The following is a 25,626-nucleotide window of genomic DNA, read 5'->3' as shown; positions in this document are numbered from 1 at the left end:
TTCCACACAAGCAGACTTGTGTAGGAGAAGAAGTGGATGGCACAAAAACCAAATGTTTAATTAAATATGGTTTAATTAATCAGCACTTTTTTTAATGTGCTGATTAAAAAAAATCAGCACATCAAGCCCATCGCTTCTATTACTGCTGCAGAAAAGGTTAGAACCACATTTTAAGTGAATTGATTGAAAGAAAATCATTAAGCAAATAATAGCAGGGGTAGCACAGAGACATGAAAAACCTTCGGAATTACCTACTCAAATGACTGAAATATGAGAAATGCTATTTTAAATCTTTCTAGTTTATAGCGAGGATCTAGTGAAATAATCTTATGAAAGAGCTTTTGTAATAATAGACAAAACACTAAAATCATTATTGCATTTTTGTGTCACCACCACTTGAACTTGTTTCCAGCATATCACCCCATTTTCAAACCAAGTCTTGGTATATTACTGGGTCCTTATAGTTATAGAATGTTAGACCATGGACACCAAGTGACCACACATGGTTGAAAGAAAAGGAAGAAAAGAAAATATGTAAAATGAAATCTATAAATCCTCTATTTCTGGCTTAGTTTTACTCTTTGTTATACGAGTCAGATTTTAAGATGAATTCCCAGATTATCTGAAAAAAGTGGTTAGGAGCTTTACAGCAATAATCAATTCTCTGTCCAGGGTGTATTCAAAGTATAGTCTTTCGCATCCACACAATAGAACTCTTTGCAGCCTCTAAATATAATGAGAGGTCAGGCAGTGGCTCATGCCTGTAATCCCAGCACTTTGGAAGGCCAAGGTGAGTGGATAACTTGAGGTCAGGAGTTTGAGACCAGCCTAGCCAAAATGGCGAAAATCCTGTCTCTACTAAAAATACAAAACTTAGCTGGCTATGGTGGTGTGCATCTGCAGTCCCAGCTCCCTGTGAGGCTGAGGCAGGAGAATCGCTTGAACCCGGGAGGTGGAGGTTGCAGTGAGCTGAAATGGCACCACTGCTCTCCAGCCTGGGTGACAGAGCAGACTCTGTCTCAAAAATAAATAAAGGGTCATATACTCATATTTGTTATTAAATGAGATATTTGTGTTAAATGAGAAAAGCAGGTTTCAGAAGAGTAGAATAAGACACATTGATATGGCCGGGCACAGTGCCTCACACCTGTAATCTCATCACTTTGGGAGGCTGAGGCAGGAGAATCGCTTAAACACAGGAGTTCAAGACCAGCCTGGGCAACACAGTAAGACCCCTGTCTCTATTTAAAAAAAAAAAAAAGACATTGATATGAGAAAGAAAAAAAGTATTTCTGGAAAACATTCCTGAGAAGATTGATCCCTGGGTAATGAAATTTGTTTTACTTCTTTTACTTTTACCTTGTCTGTCACTTCACATTTTTCTATGATGAACAAAGAATACAAACTCAAGGAATAATACGCATATTTTTAAAGCACACTTGTACACAAAATATGCCAATTCTGCTATAGTCAGACACTATTTTTTTGATGGCATCAGACATATGATATGTATGTGTTGCAAGATGCTGATTTCATGAATAACATAGTAGCTGGAGACAACAGTAGAAAGAGGGACAGATGAAGCCTTATATACATGAAAGGTATTTGGAGCAGGAACCAGGAGAGCTGGAGGACAGGACAGATGCTGAGCAGCGAGGCCTTGTTTGCTGCTGGTATCTGGGAGAGGTGGTTGGGAGGCTTGTGGGGGTTTACATCCTCCATCAAATTGAATGACATCTGAACTGGTTTCAAGGTCATTCCAGAAAAGTGTTGTTACAGAATCTGCCTCATCTTCCCTGGATTTTAGGATGAAATTTTTGTGAAATATCACAGAAGCAGCTTTGATTTGTGGTTTGGGGTGGGTATATTTGCTTTGTCACTCTTCTGTTTGTTTTCACAGAATCACATCTTACTTAATTCCCTGGTTGTGCTTTTCAACAGGACATTTTACTTTCTGGTTGTCAGAAGTTATAAATCCCCTGAGCTGGAAAGCTTGTTGACAGGAGCTTCAAATGTAGGGGCCCCCTTTTTTTTCCAGTGGTTTTTTTTTAAGCTTTGAGCAATATGTAGGCTGTGTGCATTCATTTGCATAAATGAAGGATTGGGAGGACACCCATCAACTGCTAACAGTATTTATTTCTGCGAAGGGGTTGTGTAGCTGCATGGGGATGACAGAGGACTTTTCCTTTATCTATGTGTGTATATAAACATATATATATATATGTTTGTCAACCTCATTAAATGGGGTATCTGTATATTTCAAATATTGCTTTAAAATGTATGTATTTTATTACCTTTTTTATATACATAAAATATGTAAAATAAAATATGAAGCAAGTAGACGGGGATATTTCCATCTGTGGAAATTTCCCTGAATGTCTATGTGTGGTGGGAGGGAGGTACACAGGCAGACAGTCAGGGAGAAAGTAGGCTCAGGTTTGAATTGCCTGAACAGACAGACTTCTAAACTGTTAAAATATTGACGTTCTGGTTGTGTGGTTGAGGACTGGAACTCACTTGCCTGTGAGAGTCTGTCACCTTCCAAGGCGTCCTTACCCCACTGCAAATAGCCGACGTCACTGCGGGTCAAGACTCCATGTAGTGTTTCCTGAGACTTTCCTTTCTCACAGCCATTGAAGACACTGGGACTTGCTCTTCCAGTTAAAATCATGTTCAGAACTGCCTAGAGAGCATATTTTACAGATACTTACATTTTAGGTAGCAATGAAACAATGACTTAATTTTTTCTCTTAAAAATCATTAAAAATTACTATTTTAGTGAAAATGAAATCACATGATACATATTTCAGGAAAAATATGTCCTAAATATTTGGTAGAGTTAAAACAATCATTTATTAGCTTTTTTTCTTAAACCTTACCCCATAACTCCCTCTGTACCCCACTCTCATCTTAATGCCCTTCCTCCCTTTATAGATCTTTTAAATGTTGTTTTCCATGGTTGTGATTTAAGAAGCATGAAGCTAAGATGTTTTTATAGCACTTTTTTTTCAGTTATTAGGGATTCCTGGTGGGTCTTGTCAAGATATTTTCTGCTGTTGCTAGGATCTCAGAGATGAAGGGCTCTCGGAGGTAAACTAGGGAGGACTGTTATGAAAATTGGATGGTAGATTTTGACGCAACCCAGGGTAGTGTCTTCATACTCTTTCAAAGATAACTGGATTGCTCTTTACTTAAGGAGAGAATATATTTAATTAGAAAACAAGACTAATTCAGGTTGTTTTTCTTTTTCAAACTCTGCATGTGGCATTCAACTAATTCAGATTCTACAATAGAAAGGCAGAATCTTCCAGCTCACCTGCCTGCACAGGAAGCCTCCAGCATTTGGTTGTAGCAGCTGAGTAGTGGTGACATCTAGGTCCATTTGAAGCCTGCAGAATGGGAGAAGCCATTGGCATCCAGTCAGAGACAATGATTGCACCGGGAGCCTATAGCTTCTTTTCCCCCAAAACACAAAGCAGCAGTAACACGGGCTCTCCTAGTCACTGTTTCTCACTTGCACTTTTCCATCTCTCACAGGGAAAGCCTCTAGGACTGGGGTTGCAGAGGTGGATGCAGTTGGGGGAAGTGAGTAATAAGTGGTAAGAGAGAAGGTGCAGATGTCTCAAATGTTAGAATCCCTGTGTGTGTGCTCTGGGTGGATGCTGGGCTCAGTAGAGAAGCTCTTTGTTCTATGTGACAAGGAATGCACTTGGCTCAGGGTGGTGACACATGACCACACCAGAGGGTGCTGGTTCAAGGCAGATATCAACAGATTGTCCAAATGGAAAACACCACTGTGGCCATTTCTTGGCTGCAGAAGGACAGCTTCTACTGTTATGTCAGGGGCCATGGTCTCACCCTTGACAATATAAGGTCACAGTGGAATGTGGCTCCTGCTGTCACTTAGTGGGGAGTTGCTGCTTACTAGTATGTGAACTGTATGTGTCCTTGAACAAATCTATTCATGGAACTGGAGATTATGTCCTTCTGTGAATGAGACTTAAAGACTTGGGTCAAGCATGGTGAGTACCATCGTGGCATCAGATACAACTCAGGATAATGCTTCTCAAAGGGTGGTATGATTTTAGGTGGTATAGACTTGAACATTTTAGAATTTTAATAATGATATATTTATTTTAATACATTTACCTTTAGCCTGGTACATGATTTAAAGGACATTAACATTTAGGAAGAGGTTGATATTTAAATGTGTATTTTTTTTTTAACTATTAAGCGAATGATAACATACACCATAAAAATGTGATGGTGGTATATAAAAGACAAGCTTCGGGACTACTGCTACAGGACTCGTAATTCTTCCCTCCTGAGAGTCCTCTATTTCTGACTCTCCAGAAGTTACCTTTCTTTCAAGGTTCAGAAGAAAGTCTATTTCTTTCCTGAAGCCTTCCCTGACCACCCTGTCAGCAGAGGGCACTTTCTCCTCTGGAGCCCACAGAGACTCATTCTTTTTACATCTCATTTGGCACATCAGGTACCTCCTGGGACTTGCCTAGCATCTCTGTGTACATCCCAGTCTTTCCCAGCCTGGACTCTGCAGGAGGACAGTGATATATCTTCTCTTCTTTGTGCCTTCCATGGTGCCAAGAACAGAACTTTGCATATCATAGAGACAAAATACATATTTGAGGATATACCTTATTGTGGATCTAAATAATAAAATATATTTTTTTATGAAACTTGTACAAACAAGCTTTGGTGCTGTCCACCAATATTTACAGCCACAAGAAGGAGGAACCTACTAGGGTACTATAAGAACAGATTCAAACTTGACTGACGACATCCACTTGCCCAATAAGATGGCCAAACCAACTATAGGAAAGGACGTGTCAACCAAAGAGAATCTACTAGAAAAAAACATTGCATTCATGTTTCCAATATGGAGATTTTTCAACACAAGATTACATTGTTTATGTGATCCCAATCCTATAGAAAAATACCTGTGCAAACATCTGTAGAATTTACCTTTCAAATGTTCTGGAGAAGATCAGGCTGTACAGAAACAGGATGACACCATGGCTTCCTTCCCCTCTGAACTGTTTGGAAAACAAAAGAAAAGTATGTTGGTCTAAAAGCAACACAGACACGTATATTTGTGGGTATGACTTCAAGGATTTACAGGCTGACAGAATTTCCTTCCCCCTGGCTGCCGAAAGGATTGAGTTCCTCTGCCTCCCTAAGTCTTCCTACTCTCAAATTTATTCTCTTTCCCTGCTTCATGCCTGTCAATGGCACTGTCATTCTCTTGGCCCTCACCTTATCTTTTTGTCCTGCACTTCTACCATGTGATTCTCTTCAAACCTTGGCCAAGGTGTAGTATAGCCTTTCTAGCCCACTTCACTGCTGCTCTTTGCTGCCCTTGGCTGCTGTCTCCTTATCCAGCCTCCTCTCTCCTCATGTCCTTCTCATTGCACCATTAAACTGACGGGGAGCAGAGAGGCTTTGTAGAACTTGCTTTGGAGTTATACACCTTAGTTCTACTGCTTTCTAACTCCTACTTACTAACTTCTTTGAGTTTCAATCTAATCCACAATCACAGATAAAAAGAACCTTTCTCCAGGTTTATTGCAAAAGTTAAATGAAGTAATTAATTATTTGAAACTTCCTTGGTTCTTGGAATATGGTAGATCCACAGCAAAATGAATATGTGTCCCTCTCTAATGCACTTCTCCCTTGTCTTTTCTTGGACAGGTTTCTTTTCTGCTTAGAATTTTCTGAAGGTGCCTTGCAATCTCTAGGTCGAATCTAAACTATTTAATAAACATTCAGGGCCTCTCATCAGTTGGCTTTATTTAGCTCGATGTCAACACTCTACTTGCTGACAAGTAGAGTAGCTTCCCTGGCTGGATTTCTAGGTGCGGAGTTAAAACATCTTTTTTTTTTTTTTATTATACTTTAAGTTCTAGGGTACATGTGCATGACGTTTATATCATGTATAACTCCCCAATGCAATCCCTCCCTCCTCCCCCCTCCCCATGATAGGCCCCAGTGTGTGATGTTCCCCTTCCCGAGTCCAAGTCTTCTTTAGGAAGACTTTGCTAAAATGCATATGCTTTTCCCTTTATGGATTAATTTATCCATTTTGCTTTGTGTGACCTGACAGGGGCCAGGGCCCTCAGGTAGCAGAATAAATTCTAGTGCCATAGGAGCCAGATAGGTACTGAAATGAGTGAGAGAAATGGGGCGGGGTGGGGCCTGATGCAAATGGATGCTTTTATGTATAGATTTCCTATTGCTGCTGTAACAAAGTGTCACAGGCTTGGTGGCTTAAAACAACATGAATTTATTATCTCACAGTTCTGGAGGTTAAAAGTCCAACATGGGTCTCACTGTGCTAAAATCAAAGTGCTCACAAACCTGTGTTCCTTCTGGAAGTTTCTGGGGTGATTCTGTTTCCTTTACTTTTCCAGCTTCTAGAAGCCATCCTCATTCCTTGACTAGTGGCCCCACATCACATAACCCTCCTCCCTCTGCTTCCCTGGTCACATCTCTCTGACTCTCCTGCCTCCCTCTTTCCCTTATAAAGACTCTTTTGATTAATTGGGCCCATCTGGATAATCCAGGATAATGTCCCCCCGCCCCCGGCCCCACCCCAAGGTCTTTAACTTGATCATCTGCAAATCCCTTCAGTCAGTTAGGTAACATACAGTAGTCTCCCTTATCCATGGGGGATAAGTTCCATTATCCAGTGGATGCCTGAAACTATGGATAGTACCAAATCCTGTATATATGATGTTTTTTCCTATATATACGTACCTATGAAAAAGTTTTACATTAGGCATAGTAATAGATTGACAACAATAATAATAGTGTAGAACATTTATAGCAATATACTGGGAGCACTATTCTTCTGTTTGGGTACCACTGTTAAGTAAAATAAGGGTTACTTGAACACAGGCATTGCAATACCACAACATGACTGTCTGATAACAGGGAAGGCCACTGAGTGACTAACGGGTATGGAGCGTCTACAATGTGGGTCCACTGGACAAAGGGATTATTCATGTCCTGGGTGGGATGGAGTGAAATGGCAAGATATTCCATCCCACTGCTCAGAATAGCATGTAATTTAAAATGTATGAATTGCTGATTTTTGGAATATTCTATTTAACATTTTTAGACCATGGGTGACCAGGGTAATGGAACCAGCAAAAAGCAAAACCAAGAATAAAGAGGGACTACTGTATTAATATGTTTCTGGGATTAGGATGTGGACATCATTCAATCTATCAAAACTTGTCTAATGAGGGTAGCTGCCCCTTATGTCAGCTAATTGAGGACACGCAAGAATATAGGCCCTGTGTTGCCAGATTTTCTGATTTTTTGATAAAAGTCAAAAATCTAGGTTTTTATGTGGAATTTCCTGAATACTTCTGACATTCACTGATTCAAATTTGTAAAAAGCAACACTGTGGGCTAATGCTGCAGATCTCATATGACAGGTGTATTTGTTTCCTGGGGTTGCTATAAAAGGTTACAGAAAATCGAATGGTTTAAAACAATAGGAATGTATTCTCTCACAGTTTGGGAAGCTAGAAGTCTGAAACCAAGGTGTAAGAGTAGGGCCATGCTGTCTCTGAAGGCCCTTGGGGAGAATCCTTCCTTGCATCTTCCTGGTTTCTGGTGGTTGCTGGTGTTCCTTGGCTTGGAGAAGCATCACTCTGGTCTCAGCTTCCATTATCACATGGTATTCTTCCTGTGTGTCTGTGTTCAAATTTTTCCTTTTCTTATAAAGATACCAGTCACTGGATTAGGGCCCAACCTAATTGAGTATGGCCTCATCTCAACTTGATTACATCTAAAAGACCTTATTTTCAATAAGATCCATATTCACAAGTACCAGGGGAGGGGGTTAGAACATCCACATATCATTTTGGGGGGACACAATTCAACCCATAACAAAAGATTTGCTGCTCACCAGTAGCCCTCAGACCTCTAGCTTGAGATCTCTGCCAAATGGAGCGAGACACAAGATTGATGCATTTGGATAGTGAGGTGGGTTTGGTAAAGTTCTGGATGGGGTGCTGATCACAACGTGCGACCCCGTCTAGGGGAGCTCCTTGAGAGGAATATATATATATATACCACGAAGTTCCTCTCACTCAGGAAATGGCATCAGCCCTTCCCCAGTGTGGCTAAAGGTAATGTTGAACTTTCATGCCAAGCCCACCTGTGCTGCAGAGTCCACTTCTGTGTAGGGCCTTGATTATTCCAGCTCAACCCTTAGTCTTTGACTGGGAAAGCCTGTGTATGGCTTCAGCTCTGATCCTCTGATCTCAACCGTGGCTACATTTAAGAATTTCTTGCAGATATGGGTTGGGAGGGGGTTCTTCCTTTGGAGTCAGACTCTCCCAGATTTGGGTTGAGACGGAAGACAGGGAGGGAGGGGTTTGCCTCTTTTTGCTGAAAGGGTCATTTCTTAAATGGATCCTCTATATCTGTGTAATCCCATTCAATGTCTCCTGCCCATAACAAAGAATCCCTAAGCAGGCTTCTAGCTCAACATTTCATGTCAGGTACTTAAAATCTATCATACAGGTTTTACTAGGTTCATATTGCTGCTGTAACAAATTACCATAAATTTAATAGCTTAAACACTACAGATTTATGATCTTACAGTTCTAGGAGTCACAAGTTTGAAATGGGTTTTAATGAGCTAAAATCAAGATGTCAGCAGGGCAGCTTTCCTTCTAGCAACGCTAGAGAAGAATCTGTTTCCTAGTCCTTACCAGTTTCTAAAGGCCCTGCCCACATTCCTTGGCTCATGGCTCTCCTCTTCCATCATCGAAGCGGATTCAAGCCAGCAATGGCAGGGGGCACTCTTCTCCTAACACTTCCCTCTGACTTCCTCTTCCATATTAATGACCCTTGTGATTCCACCGGGCCCACCTGGGTCATCCAGGATCCTTCCCCTATTTTAAAGTCAGCTGACTAACAACCTTAATTCCCCTTTGCCATGTAATGTAACATATTCACAAGTTCTGGGTATAGAGTTTCATCATCTTTAGGGAGACTAGTCCTCTGCCTATCACACAAGTTAACAACAGACCTATGAGATCACATTTCCCTGCTCCATTCAATGAACAGTTGTATCACTTCATGGTTATCCTGCTAATTGCCCTCTGCTTTCACATTGTAGGTTTCTGATTTTTCAGAAAATCAGCTTTTATTTCTTTCTCCACAGAGGATTCTTAAAAATGTCTTCCATTTTCTACCATCACTGCACCCTTTTTTGTCCCCTTTCCACCCTGGGGGTAGGGAAGAATCATTGCAGTGGAGGACATTGTGTGGAAGGTACTGATAGACAGGTGAAACAGGACCACCTTTTCAAGAAGCCACTTACTTGGAGTCCATGTGAATGGTTATTTTGGCAGCTTAAACAAGAACCTTATTCAGCACTTTGGGAGGCCAAGGCGGGCGGATCACAAGGTCAGGAGATCGAGACCATCCTGGCTAACACGGTGAAACCCCGTCTCTACTAAAAAATACAAAAAACTAGCCGGGCGAGGTGGCGGGCGCCTGTAGTCCCAGCTACTCGGGAGGCTGAGGAAGGAGAATGGCGTGAACCCGGGAGGCGGAGCTTGCAGTGAGCTGAGATCTGGCCAGTGCACTCCAGCTTGGGTGACAGAGCGAGACTCCGTCTCAAAAAAAACAAAAAAAAACCTTATTTTATTTTATTTGCTCACCATTTTTGTTTCCTATTCATTAGATGAGACAGGACTGCTTAGCATTCTCTCCTGCTGCAAAAGAAATACTGGTATATACTCTCTGAAGTATTATTCTCTGGTCTTGATAAACCAAAGAAAAGATGCATTTGTGAGTGGGTCTGTGTGTGATCTGGCCTCTTTTTAGGTTGTGAGGAGGAAGAGCAGATCTTTTTTGTTGTCTAATTCTGCCCTTTCTTGGCCCTCAAAATGACCTGGTTTTCTTAAAAGGCATCATTAGAAACCGACTTTATAAAAGGAAGAAGATCCCTGTAAGATCAGGTAACGTAAAGGAATTATCTCAACACTTAAACACTTACACATTGTAAGTGATCATAGATGAATTTCTCAGCGGCTTCTTTCTCTAAAAATTCAAACAGCTGGAGCTATAAATCAGGAACAGAAGATAAAAATGAAAAGGAAGATGAAAGTTACATCTAAGAGATGTCAACTCACTGTTATTACTGCAAGTAGGTTTTTTGTTTCATTGCATAATCACATTACTAAAAACTGACATATTATCTTACACAAGGCCATGCAAAACATACACAGTGAAACTGGGTAGCTACCAGCATCACTTTTACATTCCTCAGTTTAAAATCATGTAATATCTTGAGCAGTAAAACTAGAAAGAGATTTTCCCCTAATAGGTGAAATTTAGCTGTCTTTCAGACAGTGGATATGGAAATACCATTTATGATTATTTCAGATGGGAGATATTCTTGATCCTGGTGAATTCCAGAAGCAGGAATTTACAATAGGACTCTCTGTTTCGTCTGCTTGGATCACTTATAGCCCCTGGTACCTGCCTCTTTGGAAGGCACCTCCGGTCACATCAGGAGCATGGATGGGGCCCCACATGCATATCCATGGTAAGTCTATTACATGTTCAGGCTTCATTGGCCTTTCATCTGCCAGGACAGGGAGGACTGCACTCACTCGCTCAGTGAAATTGTCCACAGAGTAGTCCGGAGTCGACGCAATGTAAATGTCCTCAGAGACAAGACAGATGGTGGCCTTCTGAGCTGCTCCTGCAGCCCACAGGATGCCAGCAAGCGCCGCAGCCAGGGCTTGCTCCTGCTCCTTCTTGCTTATTTCACATAAGCTATAATGCAGAAGGCAGGAGTAGGAAACCATTGGAATGAACATCACCTAGCCACAGAGATGTGAAGTAATTTGCTCTTGGTCATTCATCTTCAAAGTCAGAGAGCAGTAATTTACACCCAGCTCACCTGGTTCCCAAGTTCCTCCCCTTGACTTTTATACTGCATTGAATACACTCAGGGTCTGTGTAGCCTTCTCAAGAAGTGGGAGCCAGTCTTTACACAGTGGGAGACCTTTACTCTGCTTATTTTCTAAATACTTAACATTGAGAACTGTAGTCTTTATAAAGAAACACGTGATAAAGATTGATTTATGAACTCAGCAATGATTTATACAATCCACCTAGCTCTGTGGTGATACAGAAATGAGTAACAAAAGGTCGGGAGCTGTGGCTCATGCCTGTAATCCCAGTACTCTGGGAGGCTGAGGCAGGTGGATAACTTGAGGTCAGGAGTTCAAGACCAGCCTGGCCAACATGGTGAAACCCCATCTCTACTAAAAATACAAAAATTAGCTGGGCATAGTGGCAGGCACCTGTAGTCCCAGTTTCTCGGGAGGCTGAGGCAGGAGAATGGTTTAAACCTGGCAGTCAGAGGTTGCAGTGAGCTGAGATCATGCCATTGCACTCCAGCCTAGGTGACAGAGTGAGACTCCATCTCAGAGAAAAAAAAAAAAAAAAAAAAAAGAGTCAAGGAGCCTAATACTCCAAAACCGTATTGCAAGATAGAATGAGAATAATAGAGTGCTATGAGAAAACATGGGAAGTAGACACATTGTGACTAGGGGGCTCAGGAAGGCTTCGTGCAGCGTGTCTACAGAGGTAATTACTTGTTCACATTTATTTAATATTTGCCATAGGCCAGGGACAGTGCTGTGCTAAGTGCCTTAACTTTATGTGGCAAACGTATGTGTTCCATTTGAATTCCCTGTGATTCATTTTACTTAGGAGATGGACTCATCCCCCAGCTACTTTGGGTACTGTGGCTCCCACTTTTCTACTTTCTCTGAAGGATTGAAGCCACCTTGCCCAGAAGTGACCAGGAGTTATGCCTCCTCCCTAAGGATGGCCCACAGCCAGTGCCTCATTGGAGCAAGAGGTACAGAAGGCCTGTTCCCTCATCTGAAGAGGGGCAGGCTCTGCAGTGCAGTCCATGCACCTGAGCTCCCATGGCATCAGACTGACATTGCTGGAAGCCACAGTCTTCCTCAGCTTCCCCTTCCCTGTTCTGCTTCCCTCACTCCCTTATGGTTTTCTCCCCCAAGGGCACTCCCTTAATAAATCACTTGTGTTAAGTATCCCCATCATGGGCTCTGCTTCTGGGGAAACTGGCAGTTCAAAATCTTAGAATATATTATACATTTAGTTCATCTTTGGGGGTAATAACTTTACCTGCCTTAGGGCAGAAGTATTTATATTTCCTCTAATATTTAGCATAGGGCTTTGCACATGATAGGGGTTTGTTAACTTCTAAGAATAAAGTAATTTGAATAAACTTGAGCTGACCTTTAAAAATAGACAAAAACCAAACATCATACCTTATCAGCCTGGTTAAATAGGAGGATTGGCCAGGCACAGTGGCTCACACCTATAATCCCAGCACTTTGGGAGGCCGAGGCAGGCTGATCACCTGAGGTCAGGAGTTCGAGACCAGCCTGGCTAACATGGTGAAACCCTGTCTCTACTAAAAAAAAGAAAAAAAAAATTGGCCAGGTGTGCTGGCAGGTGCCTGTAATCCCAGCTACTCAGGAGGCTGAGGCAGGAGAATCACCTGAACCTGGGAGGCGGAGGTTGCAGTGAGCCAAGATCATGCCATTGCACTCCAGCCTGGGGGACGAGAGCGAGGCTTCATTGCAAAAAAAAAAAAGGAGGATTGATCACTTATCGGGTTTTTATATCACCCCTTTGTTCTTCCCTAATTATTAGGTTAGCGCTTTCCATCAAATATGGACAAGTAGGTCCATCTGAGACCTGGTGCTTTATTCTACCTAACAGCATGGTCTGCAGTAGAGCATAAAACCTGTCAACACTATCCCTGCAACTGGACATTCAGAATGACTCCAGCAGATACCCTCCCAGTAGCGGAATCCAGCATCTCTGGGACAGACAGGGCCATTTCTGTCTTAGGAGGTAGATTTCCTTTCTGAGACAACCTGAATTTTTCAGTTATGATTATTTAGCATATAAAGATTCTAGTGAAATGGGTAATTCAAGTACTTCTCACAGTCCTCTTACCTGCCAAAGTTACAGTCTTTTCCTTTCCTGGTAAACAACAAGTATTTGATGATGGACCCTTGCACAGCCATCTGAATGCTTCGGGCCCCTCCCTGAAATGAAGAGAATGAATGATGAGGTGAAGAACTCTTGGAAATCAATGTTATCTATTCTTCTCTGCAGGCTTTTCCCTCCTGGTATCCCCTTGAGCTTTGTGAAGGGACACCATGCTATATTTGTGCCACTCCTCCCTGCGGCCGTGGCTGGTGCTGTGGCTGGGCTAGATTCTGCAATGCCTAGCATCTTTGTGGAGACCCGTGGACTGGTGACTGCGGATGTATGTCTTCCTCCATCCTGCCTTCACCATGTCCCTGCTTCATATCAGGCATGTCCCTGCTTCATATCTTGCTCCGTCTCCCACGCTGGAGTACAGTGGCCTACCCTTGTCTCACTGCAACTTCTGCCCCCCAGGTTCAAGCAACTCTCCTACCTCAGCCTCCCGAGTTGCTGGGATTACAGGTGTGCACCACCACACTCAGCTAATTTTTGTATTTTTAGAAGAGACAAGGTTTTGCCATGTTGGCCAGGCTGGTCTCAAACTCCTGACTTCAGGTGATCCACCCACCTCAGCCTCCCAAACTGCTGGGATTACAGGTGTGAGCCACCGTACCTGGCCCATATCAGATTTTTAGATTTGTTACAAAGTAATTTTAAATAGTCTATTATCATTTCAGGTTAAACTTTAGTTTATAAATATATTTCTACATATGATTATAATGAAAACATGCATTTACATGGATGTGGACAGGAAGGCTATATGGATAAGGAACATGGGATTAAGATTTTTTAAAATTATAAACTGTCTACTACCTTTCCCACTTCCAAAGTGAAAGCTAGTTCAGAAGAAGGATCATGGAACCTGAAATAGGCCTTTTTCCAGTTATAGCTGAAGACACGGATTGTGTTTCCAAACAGGATCTGCCGCAGCTTCTGAAAAGAGGGAAAAGAAATGATTCAAACAAAGAGAATTCTTCCTAGAAATATTCCTCATGGTGGGGTCAAGGAGGTGGGCCTCGTTCCCTTCTACTTTCAGGTTTACATATTACTCTAGTCCCCGGTTTTAACTGTCTGAAGTCCAGAGCAGAAGATGACTAGACAATCTTTGTCCCTCATGTCTCTCCTTCCTTTGCCAGCCATCTACCTTGTAGTTCACCGTGGCTGCTCTGTGCCTACAGCTCTTGCCCCATAGCCATGACTTGTAACCCCTGCCTCTCCCATCTTTGGGCTTTTGTCTCTCACTCCAGAAAAAAGGAACAGGCAGGATCTCTTGTTTCCAGCCTGGTACAGTAGCGATTTAAACAAGCATTCTCTCTGTCCCAGGGTCTTTGAGGTTTTCCTATACTCTGCAGCACATTGAGATTCAAGAGGATGTTTTACAACTTCCCAGAAAAATGGGAACAAGACTTTTTATAAACCAAATGTATGAAAAAAGCAGAATCTATTCAAAATCAAAGACTGACTGATCATTTAATATAGTTATGTAAAAAGTCTAATACCCCACAGCTATGTACAAGACAGAACATGTGACTTTCCATAAGACAAGTAAAAAGTACTATGAGAAAACAGAGGAGAGAGAATTTCTGACTGAAGTACTCAGGAAGGCTTCATGGAAGAGCTGGCATTTGAATGAGGCTGGTCAATGGCATCTAGCATTTACTGAGCATTTTCTATGCACCAGGCACTGGGATAAGTGCTTCCCATTTATTCCCTTCATTTAATTTTATGAAGTAGGTGCTGTTATCCAGCTTTTATCCAGATGAGGGAACCGAAGGCCAAAGAAGTTAGAGTATTTGCCTTTGTTCACCCAGTTAGTAGACACAGCTGGGTTTTTACCCATTCTCTTAACACCTGCCCTACTTTAATCATGTATGTGTCATCTTTATGATTTCTATCATTTTGGTGTACCAATCATTATCTAATTAATACTTGAGGAGGCTGAAGATAGGACCCCAGTCTCTTCTAGCTTGTAGGATTTCTGCTGAGAAATCTGCTGTTAATATGAGAGGTTTTCCTTCATAGGTTACCTGGTGCTTTGGTCTCACAGCTCTTTTTGTTTTGTTTTGAGACGGAGTGTCGTTCTGCTGCCCAGGCTGGAGTACAGTGTCATGATCTTGGCTCACTGCAACCTCAGCCTCTGGGTTCAAGTGATTCTCCTGCCTCAACCTCCTGAGTAGCTGGGATTACAGGTGTGTGCCACCACACCTGGCTCGTTTTTGTGTTTTTAGTAGAGACAGGGTTTCGCAATGTTGGCCAGGCTGTTATTGAACTACTGACCTCAGGTGATCTGCCTGTCTTAGCTTCCCAAAGTGCCGGGATTACAGGCGTGAGCCACCACACCTGGCCTTGTCTCACAGCTCTTAAGATTCTTTCCTTCAACTTAACTTGAGACAACCTGAGGACAATGTGCCTAGGTGATGCTTTTTTTGCCATGAATTTCCCAGGTATTTGTGCTTCTTGCATTTGGATGTCTAGGTCTCTAGCAAGACTGGGGAAGTTTTCCTCTATTATTCTCCCAAATATGTTTTCCAAACTTTTAGATTTCTCTTCTTTCTCAGGAATGCTGACTATTCTCAGGGTTGGTCATTTAACATAATCCCAGACTTCTTGGAGGCTTTGTTCATATCTTCGGATTCTTTTTTCTTTGTCTTTGTTGGATTGGGTTAATTTGAAGACCTCGTCTTCGAGAGCTTAAGACATCTTCTACTTGTTCAATTCTATTGCTGAGACTTTCCAGAGCATTTTGCGTTTCTAGAAGTGTGTCCGTTGTTTCTTGAAGTTTTGATTGTTTTTTGTTTATGTGATCTATTTCCTTGAATATTTCTCCCTTCACTTCTTGTATCATTTTTTGGATTTCCTTATATTGGGCTTTGCTTTTCTCTGGTGTCTCCCTGATTAGCTTAATAACCAACCTCCTGAATCCTTTTTCAGGTAAATGAGGAATTTATTCTCAGTTTGGGTCCATTGCTGGTGAGCTAGTGTGATTTTTTTGGGGGGGCAGGTGTTAAAAAACCTTGTTTTGTCATATTAACAGAGTTGATTTTCTGGTTCCTTCTCATTTGGGGAGGCTCTGTCAGAAGGAAGGTCTAGGGCTGAAGGCTGTTGTTCAGATTCTTTTGTCCCACGGGATGTTCCCTTGATATAGTGCTCTCCCCTTTTCCTATGGACGTGGCTTCCTGAGAGCTGCAGTGATTCTTATTTCTCTTGCCACCCAGCAAGTCTACCAGGCTCCTGGCCGGTATTGAGGGTTGCCTGCACAAAAGTCCTGTGACGTGAACTGTCTGTGGGTGTCTCAGCCGTGGATACCAGCACCTGTTCTGGTGGAGGTGGCAGGGTGGTGAAATGTCTCTAATTAATACTTTTCACTAGCTTGGGACACATTTTGTAACTTAGAAACTATTTATTTAAGAAGGACACTTTCTATAACTTCCTTAAATGGAAATCAAAATCATTTGCCACACATGATAAAAATATAATGAAAATAAAACAATGTTATAAATTACAGCTAGAAACTGCTGCCGGTGAAAGCTCTGACTGGGTCTTGTACTCTTATTAATTTAAAAGGGAGGTAAGAAGTATTAAAGAGGTGTGAATGTGTACTGCCCTTTACTGTACTGTCCTTCTCTCTGACCTGTCAGAGTGGAGAAGGGGATCACTTTCTCACTAGGTAACTCAAGGATATGTAACACGTTACTTAATGCCATATCCCTAGAAGCATCCCCTGTTCCAGCACAGACACACATCTCACACTCTGGAACATGCCACACACCAGCCTGTTACCTGTAACAGAGGGGAGGCTGGACAGAGAGAAAGATCTGCAAACATGCATACATCAGTACCTGGGGTGTCCTTGGATGAGGAGTAAGTGTTCAATGTGACTGGAACTCTCTGTGTGTGTGTGTGTGTGTGTGTGTGTGTGTGTGTGTGTGTGTAGGCCAAGGGGTAGGAAGAAAAGTAGAAGCTCAGATTGCAAAGTACCCTGGGCCTGACCCTGGATGACTCTGAATATCATATTCAGGCACTTGCAGCCATTCAAAGAATGTGGACAAATGGAACATGGAGCTCAATAGGCCCAGAGCTGAGGTGCCTCTTCCCAGCTGTGCATGGAGCCGGCCCCGAGAGCAGGCTCTACTGGTTTCTAAAAAGGAAGGACGCAGGAGAAGCATGCACCTATAACGTTCTTCCTATGTTGGCCCAGGGGCTGGTTTAAGATTAGAATTTATTTCCCAGCCATCTCTACTTCCACCCTCAAAAGAAAAGGTTGTCTCTACGCAGAAAAGAGGGCAGGTGCATTTCAGGGTGAGTAACCCACTTGAAGAAAAACTACGTGTTCTGTGTCTCAATGCAACAGCACTTCAAGGAGAGACAGCGAACAGGCACAGAGGCTGCTCTGGAGGACACAGACTTGGTGTGTGCTATGGCCAAAGAGAGCCCTAGACCCAGAACATCCCCAGGACAGGCATTGAAAACTAATAGAAAATGTTTCCCTGACATTGAGATTGCACAGCACAGAAAGACTGCTCCCAACTCAAGGGCAAAGAAGCCCCAGTTCTGCTCCTTACGGACCATGTGAACTTGGACAAATTACTGAACCTCTCTAAGACTTAATTTACTTATCCAGAAATGGGGTAACCCCTGCTTGGTCCACATCCTGGCTATTATTGAAAGAGAAGCATGGCAAAGGGCTTTGGGAACCATAAGTGCTAAGTAAATGTAGGGTGTTATTACCTTTGTGAAAACACAGCCTGTCTATGCAGGAACATCTTGTGCCGTATGGAAGAAAGTCCCAACACAGATGGAAAAAGACCAGAGACTGGCAGCAATAAGAGAGGAAAAGCTGTGTATAAATGTGGAAGATTAAGACCGTTGAGACTAAGAAGGCTTAGATTTTAATTCAATTTTAAAAGTTCTGCAAGCCAAACCACACTCTTGTTTCTGTTGCCAGTTCCCACCTCCAACTTAGAAGCTTCTCTCTCCAACTGTCCCTCTGAGGAGGCCTAAGAACAGAGAAGCCGCAGGTCTGTCTGGCCAGGCCCTATTGGCCAGTGTGACAAAGATGACCCAACTTACTTGTGCAAAATTTACTTTCAAATATCAGATATTATTTATAATGAGATTAACCTGACACATAATTACATGTGCTGTTGTGCTGTCTAGTAACTAGAAACAGATGGTAAATGGTCCTCATAAGTGGCTGCCATGATTATTATTAACATAATCAAGCATGGTTTATAGTTTTTCTCTTTGTGCGTTGCTAGTATTCTATATTTGTGAAGAATTCCTTTCTTTCCTGGCACTTTGTTCCATTTGATTGCTATGATGACAGTGATGGTGATCATAATTTACACACACACATTTTATACACACATTCATAGATAGAGGCCCTGAATCATTCTTTCCAACAGGTTTCATGTTCTTACCCTGACTGCCTTGTACTTTGTCCCTGGGTTTAGAGCTTCCCTGTGACCACCTGCCCACGCCTAACTTGAGGTAGACTAATCCTCTTTAAAGCTCCTTCCCTAAATCTCTTCTTGCCTTAGGAACTACTAGACCATCATGGAATCAGAGATTCCAAGATGTTCTAAGAAGACATTTCTATCCTAGACCAACTAACAGAGTAGTAGACTCTTGGTTCCATCATGTTCACCATCAATTTCTTAGCAACTGGCATACTGCCTAGTATGTAGTAGGCTCAAAATAGCTATTTGTTGAATTTTTAAAATTCTAATTTGACTCTTTCATTTTACAGTGAAAGGACTAGAGGCCTAGATCAGCTAAGTGGCACATGCAAGGTCACGTATATAGTAAATGACAGTGCCAGGACCCAAATGCAAGCCTTTCAACTTGTACCAGCCAGCGTCCCAGCAGGAAACAGATGGCATTCTCAAGTCAGATAATTAATTTGAGGAACATTTAAGACAGCAACTATTTATAAAGATGTGGGCTGGGTGTGGTGACACCACAATGGCTAATGCAGTGTCCCAGCAACAGTGGGAAGTCATTATGACCCCTAGATCTGAAGGAGCACATAAAGGAATGGTGACTTGAACCAGAAAGGAGAGAGTCCTGGGGAAAGGACTGCCATGAGAGGAGAGGAGCTCAGTTAGCCACAAGCAACCCAACTTCTCTTCTCTTCCCTCCCTTCAGTTTACTTTCGGGGTTCACCATTGCTCAAACTCAACAAGAAGACAAAGGAGGAGGGCACCCTGATGATGGAGGTTAGTCTTGCTACAGGTCAGCCTCTCTACTGGGCAGAAAGTAGGTTGGAGAAGAGTGGACCATGCATCTGGAGGGGCACACGAAGGACACCCCTACTCTAGCCTGAGGTGCACTAGAGGATTATCCAGAGGCACTGAATTAATTAATTCGCACCTATCAAGACCCATCTATGAGCTAGACCTTATGGGGGTTCACCAGGCTGTGCTTCTTTCTCCCAAAAAGCACACCCTGCCTATTATCCCATTTTAGAGCTTCATTCGAGTCTCTCCAGAATATTTTGGTCTCTTGGTATTACATTTTTACTGTGATTCTTCTGGATGATATTGCAGCTACAGAAATGTGTTCAAGGCTGAGTCCAGAAAAGGGCCTGGGAGTGGGAGAGGGTGCAAAACTGCCCTGGAGAAAAGGAAAATCATTAGGTGGGGCTGGTGGAAGAGCCTAGAGACAATGCTCACCTTTCCCACGATTTCACCTGAGCCAGCAGCCTTGGCCAGAGTTTGTTCCACCACATATGTTCAAAGATGTCAGGTTAGGGGAAGGAAGAAAGCTTTAGTATTGGAAAGAGGGCAGCAAAAGGTGAGAAACAGGAGAGCTAAGGAAAGCAAAGGTGCGTAGGGTGCTTTACCCAACCCCCACTTTCAGAGAAGACTCCCAGCAAAGAGACAGTGTGTGCCAATGTCAGGAAATGCTATGCATCCCTAATCCAAACAGAAGAGAAAAGAATAGCAGAATGACAGCAAAAGGCATTCTGGAGTGGTATTAGGATTCAATAGCTCTGACAATTTGCCAGGTGGCTGCATTGCTGAAACATCGATTAGAATTGGTCAAGCTTCCAAATTGCCTCCCTAGAACAAGCATATTTAGAATCCCAAGCTCGTCATCCTGAATTCCCAGGATGTGTTTAATTAATTCTACTGCTATTTCAAGGACTCACGATCATCTGGCCCATATAATGGGAATAAATCCAAATTTATTTTTTTTAAAGAAAAATCAATTATCTCTATTTCTGGGACTTTCTTAACACTCCATCAACTTCATTTCTAAATCTTTTGTCTCCTAGCCTTTTCCAAAGGGAGCACATTACCTTGGCGTAGTCACAGGGCGGTCCCCAGTTGCATCATGTTTGTGTTTGTAGATAAGTGGGAATATTCAGACTGAGAGTTTTTTGCCTCCCCAATACAGAGAAAGACGAGAAGATTTTGCAAACATCTGTGAATGCTTTTTCTAGTTTTAAAATTTGTGTGTGTGTTTAAAAAATAGTATATTCTTGTGGTTCAAAATCCAGAGAGACAAAAAAGGTATGCAGTGAAGACGCCCTGCCATTCCATGTCTCCCTTGTACCCACTGTTGTGTTTTAGGAAGCCTTCTGGAATTACTTCTTTTACAGGCAAGTATCAATATAGAATCATAATTGTCTCTCATTTTCACATAAAAGGTAGCCGATTTTTCAGATACACGTACATTTTAAAGTGACATCCTCCAAAGAAATTCATTGCAGAAGCCATAAAGTTTTTCATTAAAAACATTTCCTTGTCAAGTAAAATGCAGACAGTTGCTCTCATTTCTGGTCTATACCACAGTGTAGGCAGCAGAATCACTGAGGCCTGGGGGCCCTGGCAGGATTACGTATTATCTGTCTTCATTGCTTGAAAGGACAGCGATTAAGTATCTATATAACATACAAGTTAAGGCTCCATCCAGAGGCTTCAAGGCCACTGAGCTGAGTGCAGCGTTCCAGGAGCTCTGCAGACCTGCCCATCTTCCTGTGACTTCTGGCATTTGGACAAAAAGAGGGAAGCAAGGTGGATTGAGGCAGATAGATTTTCTTTCTTTTCTTTTCTTTTTTTTTTGACAGAGTCTCACTCGGTTGCCCAGGCTGGAGTACAGTTGCGGGATCCTGGCTCACTGCAACCCCTGCCTGCTTGGTTCAAGTGATTCTCCTGCCTCAGACTCCTGAGTAGCGGGGACTACAGGCATGTGCCACCACGCCTGGCTAATTTTTGTATTTTTAGTAGAGATAGGGTTTTGCCTTGTTGGCCAGGCTGGTCTTGAACTCCTGGCCTCAAGCAATCCACCTGCCTCAGCCTCCCAAAGTGCTGGGATTCCAGACAGATTTTCGACAACAAGAAAGAGCAAGTGAGGCCTCCCAGTGCATCTGTACTCCAAGTGTGACAGTGGAGAAAGTTGTTCGGTGAAGCCTGGGAGGTTCTGTATGATAAAAAGGAATCCAGGGGCTGTGTGGTCCCTGCATCTGATTGTGTCCTGTCTCAGGGCGCTTAAGGAAAGGTTATATCGAAGCTGGAAATACCATAGTCAAGGTCACCAGCCTTCATGCTCAAAAAGCAGATGGAGACTCTGTGCTAGGCTTCATGTGGGTTCCCCAGAAAGGGTTTTAGTCCCCACGCATCCTCTCAGCTGGGATCTTGTGTGCAGTGCACAAACTGTGCAACTCAATGTACAATGCAGGCCTGACTGCAGGGCCAATGTTGCTGGTCTTTGCCCAGATGCCTAGGCTGGTCCTGGGTTGTTTCTACAAACATGCATGTGTGGCAGCACGTCCTCAGGAAGGAGGTCCCTCTTCCAACTCTCATTCTTAAGGCCCTGAGTAGAGGTCCCTGCCTGAGCTTCTAGGATGTAATGTGGAGGTTTAAGAGATAGGGTGATGATGGGGAAATTGTCTTGAAAAGCCCCGCGTTTCATTATGATTTCAAGGGCTACACTGGAGGGCAATCCAATGGGAGGGGCATCTTAGTCTCTCTGGTACTTTTGCCTTGGCTTGACTGTTGCCTCTGCTTCCCCAGTTTCCAATGGCATCTTTTTGCCCATGACAGCTGGTCCTTTTGGACATTTGCCAAGGCATTGCCTCCGGCTTTGGCCTATTTGACCCAATGAGATGACTTTAGTTTTGCCTCCTGGCTGGATCTCTGCCTCAGCCCCTGGCCCCCACCCTGGTGAAGTCTTGAATTGAGCAAATGGTCCCCGGGAGCAGTAGCTTACAGATCCTGGTGATTTGGATCCTGAAATGTCATGTTCTTTTTTTTTTTTTTTTTTTGACACAGAGTCTTGCTCTGTCGCCCAGGCTGGAGTGCAGTGGCACGAACTTGGCTCACTGCAAGCTCCACCTCCCAGGTTCACGCCATTCTCCTGCCTCAGCCTCCTGAGTAGCTGGGACTACAGGTGCCCACCACCACGCCTGGCTAATTTTTTCTATTTTTTAGTAGAGACGGGGTTTCACCGTGTTAGCCAGGATGGTCTCGATCTCCTGACCTCGTGATCCACCCACCTCAGCCTCCCAAAGTGCTGGGATTACAGGCGTGAGCCACCGCGCCCGGCCACTATGTCATGTTCTTTTCAAATCTGCGTATTGGTAACCCCAGAAAACTTGTTTCTTTCTTGAGATTAGCTACTTGCCCAGGACAGGGCTTGGCAAGTTCCCCCAGCTCTCTTCTTCCTGCATGCATACAGGCGGGGTACTTTCTTACACATCTACATTGTCTTATGCATTTGCACTCCACAGCACTCCACAGTCTGCCACTTAGAGAGTCTATCCTATCCTACCTTCTATAGTGAGTTATTTGAATGTAACTCACTCACTCCCTCAAATTTCACTGTCAAACTGAGGAAGTGAATAAAGAGAGACTCAGAGTTTGGGAGGAAAGGGCTGTACTACCACCAGTGTCCTTGAAGAATACCATAAGTAAGTCATTTTAATTATATTCTCCTTTTACCAATAACAACCATCTGTAGTCTTATCTTCAATAATACTCTCACATGACAGCAGATAAGATTCCCTAGGCTTGTTGTTTTGGGAAGATTACATTTCATTTCATGTTTAATTGACAAGCTATACTTACCGTGGCCATTGCTAGGGAGATAGGAAGGCCGCCCAATTTTGAAGAGATGATAGAAGGGTTGGGAATAGAACAAAGGCCACTTGATAGCAAATGTCCTTGTCCTTTGGGCTGAGGTATTCCTGTCCCATCTTCATTTTCATCAGTAGATATATGGTTGCCTTCATGATTCTGTGCAAATACCACCCCCACCAAAGACAAAGCAAACAGAGCTGGTGATGACCTTGTTTTAAATTTTCTCTTTCTCTCTGTCTCTCTGAAATACCAGTGTTCAGAAAATGTTGTCTCACTTTTAAAGATGTCTGAAAATTGTGATAAATAGTAATAAAAGAGGCAGAAAAATCCCAGTGTCTGTGTCAAAGGGGTTTCTCATAAGGGTTTATGTGACTTGGAGAGGTTAAATGTAACTATGGAAACATAATTAATGCCATCAAGACCTTGACTTGAAGTTATGTTTAGAGAAGAATGTAAATGTCACTGTCTCTTGTTTTGAGAAGACAACATTTTATAAACTTTGGAGGAATCTTTCCAGTCTACACAAAGTGTTTCTCATTACATTGTTAACTGGCCAATAAATGAAGTCAGCTTATCTCTTTTTAATTCTTTCAGATTCCTACTCCCCAACAAGTGAGTATAATAGTTCTTTTTCCTTAAAAAAAAAAAAAATCCACCCTCTACCTTTAAAAAAATTTGTTTTCACTTTTCTTGACTGATTCTCATGACATGTCACTATAAATTAGCATCAACTCTTCTTCAAATTTACTTAGCTTATATACTAATGTCATGAAATGAATCTGTCCTATTGGTGGCTGAAACATGAGGGAAACTGCCTTCTTAGTTTTTCTGTATTCCTAGAGGCAAAGATTCTTTCTTATCTCAGAAGCACAGCATCCAAGTCACAGACTACTGATCAGCTAAGATGCATTTTGTAAATCAAACGGAAAATCTTTACATTTGTGCCAATGGGTTTTCCCCACCTTGTGTAAAGCATAACTTGACTTTTTTTCTTTTCAAGATTGTTTTATCTTTTAATGTTCTATCCCCCCAAATGATAGATATCTCCATTTAATACTTCCAAGACTAAAATAGAAGCATTATTGCTCTGATTCCAATGTAGACTATGGTTAAGAGAGTTTTAGCGTAAATAAGACTTTTGATCATAGGCTACTTGAGGCAAGAAGCTTTAGCATTCTAGTTAAAATATTAATGATTCAATTGCTTGATCATATATACTACTGGCATGAAAACCACCTTAATATTTTATCCTGTGTTTGCTCAGTGATTGAAGTAATACCTGAAATACAAAGTCCATTACCTTCTAACCTTTTCAGTTTACATGAGGTACAAACATCTTTCATCTTATATTGTATATCAGATTTTAAAATACCTTTTTAGCACCAGAATTCAGTCATCTATCTCTTATTTTAAAATGGTAAAGGAAAATGATTTTTCTCAAGCTGAATAAAGATGATAACTATTTTCAAAACTGCTTTTCTTCAGGGACACAGAAGCACTTCGTTGTCAGAATCCAGTGTTATTTCACAAATGTGGGAACTTTAGATTTTGATACTACCTTTTTTTCTAAAATAATAACCATATGATGCTCTTAATGATAAAAACATAGCTCTTAGAAGTAGAAAGAGAAATCCATAAAAAAGCACAAGAAAAAAATCTTCGACAGGCTTTCTAGTTTTATGTTTTCACACGTTAAATGCCAGTGCCTGAGTGACATTATGTGCAAAGAATAAATGCAGATTATGCTGTTAATGTGATTGTTTGAAGAAGCAACTAAAGGAGAACACATTGGCTTTGGGAAAAGTAATTACCTGAGGAGTTGTATTATTGGTTCCCAACCTTTAAATGAAAGAGAAAACATCAAGTAAATTACTCACTCTCATCAAACCTCACATCCACAAGCCTCCCAAACCCCAACCTTGCTAGGGAAGTTTCTGTCCACAAATAGTTATGTCTGAAGCATTTTAGAGGTAAATCTATAAAGGAAATTTCTCATGTTGCAAGCTTATAAATTGATTACTTAAACACGGAAAATCCCTTTGTTTCTAAAGAAATGAGAAAATGAGAACACCTTACCTGTGAAAACTAAAGATTTCCCTCCATTTGTCAAGGAATGAAATTTTCCTTGAGATCTCCTCTAAATCCAGCTGTTTGGAGCTTTGTTCCTGGCCCGAGACCTCCATATCCATTTGGATAATGGGATGAATTGAAAACGGGAAGTTCTTATGATGGGAGAGAGGTCAGGCTGTAGAGAAGCAAGTGAGGTGGCTGAAACAGATGGCTAGAGGAAGTGTGCCACCCTTTCTTTTGACCAGCAAAGAGATCACTCCACACAATGGCTGCTCTGAGTGCACTGTAAGCCTCTGCTCTCAGATCATGATTAAACTTTCATTAGAGGTAAAATAGTCTGTGTATTTTTGTTCACTATATAGGGACCATGAATGTT

At 42.2% G+C, this 25,626-nt stretch overlaps 1 protein-coding gene across 1 annotated transcript in view; it reads right to left on the bottom strand.

Annotated features, from left to right (window-relative positions):
- Positions 1 to 25,369, bottom strand: part of MINDY4B (MINDY family member 4B) — a 35,354-nt gene extending 9,985 nt beyond the window's left edge. Inside the window, exons 1-10 of the mRNA XM_033204460.1 lie at positions 25,257 to 25,369; positions 24,992 to 25,019; positions 23,169 to 23,336; positions 13,909 to 14,028; positions 13,060 to 13,151; positions 10,662 to 10,827; positions 10,043 to 10,108; positions 4,984 to 5,054; positions 3,317 to 3,389; positions 2,522 to 2,683 (exon numbers count right to left, since the gene is read on the bottom strand). Coding sequence (XP_033060351.1) covers positions 2,522 to 2,683; positions 3,317 to 3,389; positions 4,984 to 5,054; positions 10,043 to 10,108; positions 10,662 to 10,827; positions 13,060 to 13,151; positions 13,909 to 14,028; positions 23,169 to 23,336; positions 24,992 to 25,019; positions 25,257 to 25,369 — 1,059 coding nt within the window. The remainder of the gene's footprint in view (positions 1 to 2,521; positions 2,684 to 3,316; positions 3,390 to 4,983; positions 5,055 to 10,042; positions 10,109 to 10,661; positions 10,828 to 13,059; positions 13,152 to 13,908; positions 14,029 to 23,168; positions 23,337 to 24,991; positions 25,020 to 25,256) is intronic.
- Positions 25,370 to 25,626: the final 257 nt, after the last annotated feature.

Source organism: Trachypithecus francoisi, unplaced genomic scaffold (genome assembly GCF_009764315.1).
Source record: "Trachypithecus francoisi isolate TF-2019V2 unplaced genomic scaffold, Tfra_2.0 Lachesis_group0, whole genome shotgun sequence".
In the NCBI taxonomy this organism is placed as follows: Eukaryota; Metazoa; Chordata; class Mammalia; order Primates; family Cercopithecidae; genus Trachypithecus; species Trachypithecus francoisi.
The sequence above is the reverse complement of the archived record's forward strand: the minus strand, read 5'-3'. Positions and strand labels throughout refer to the sequence as shown.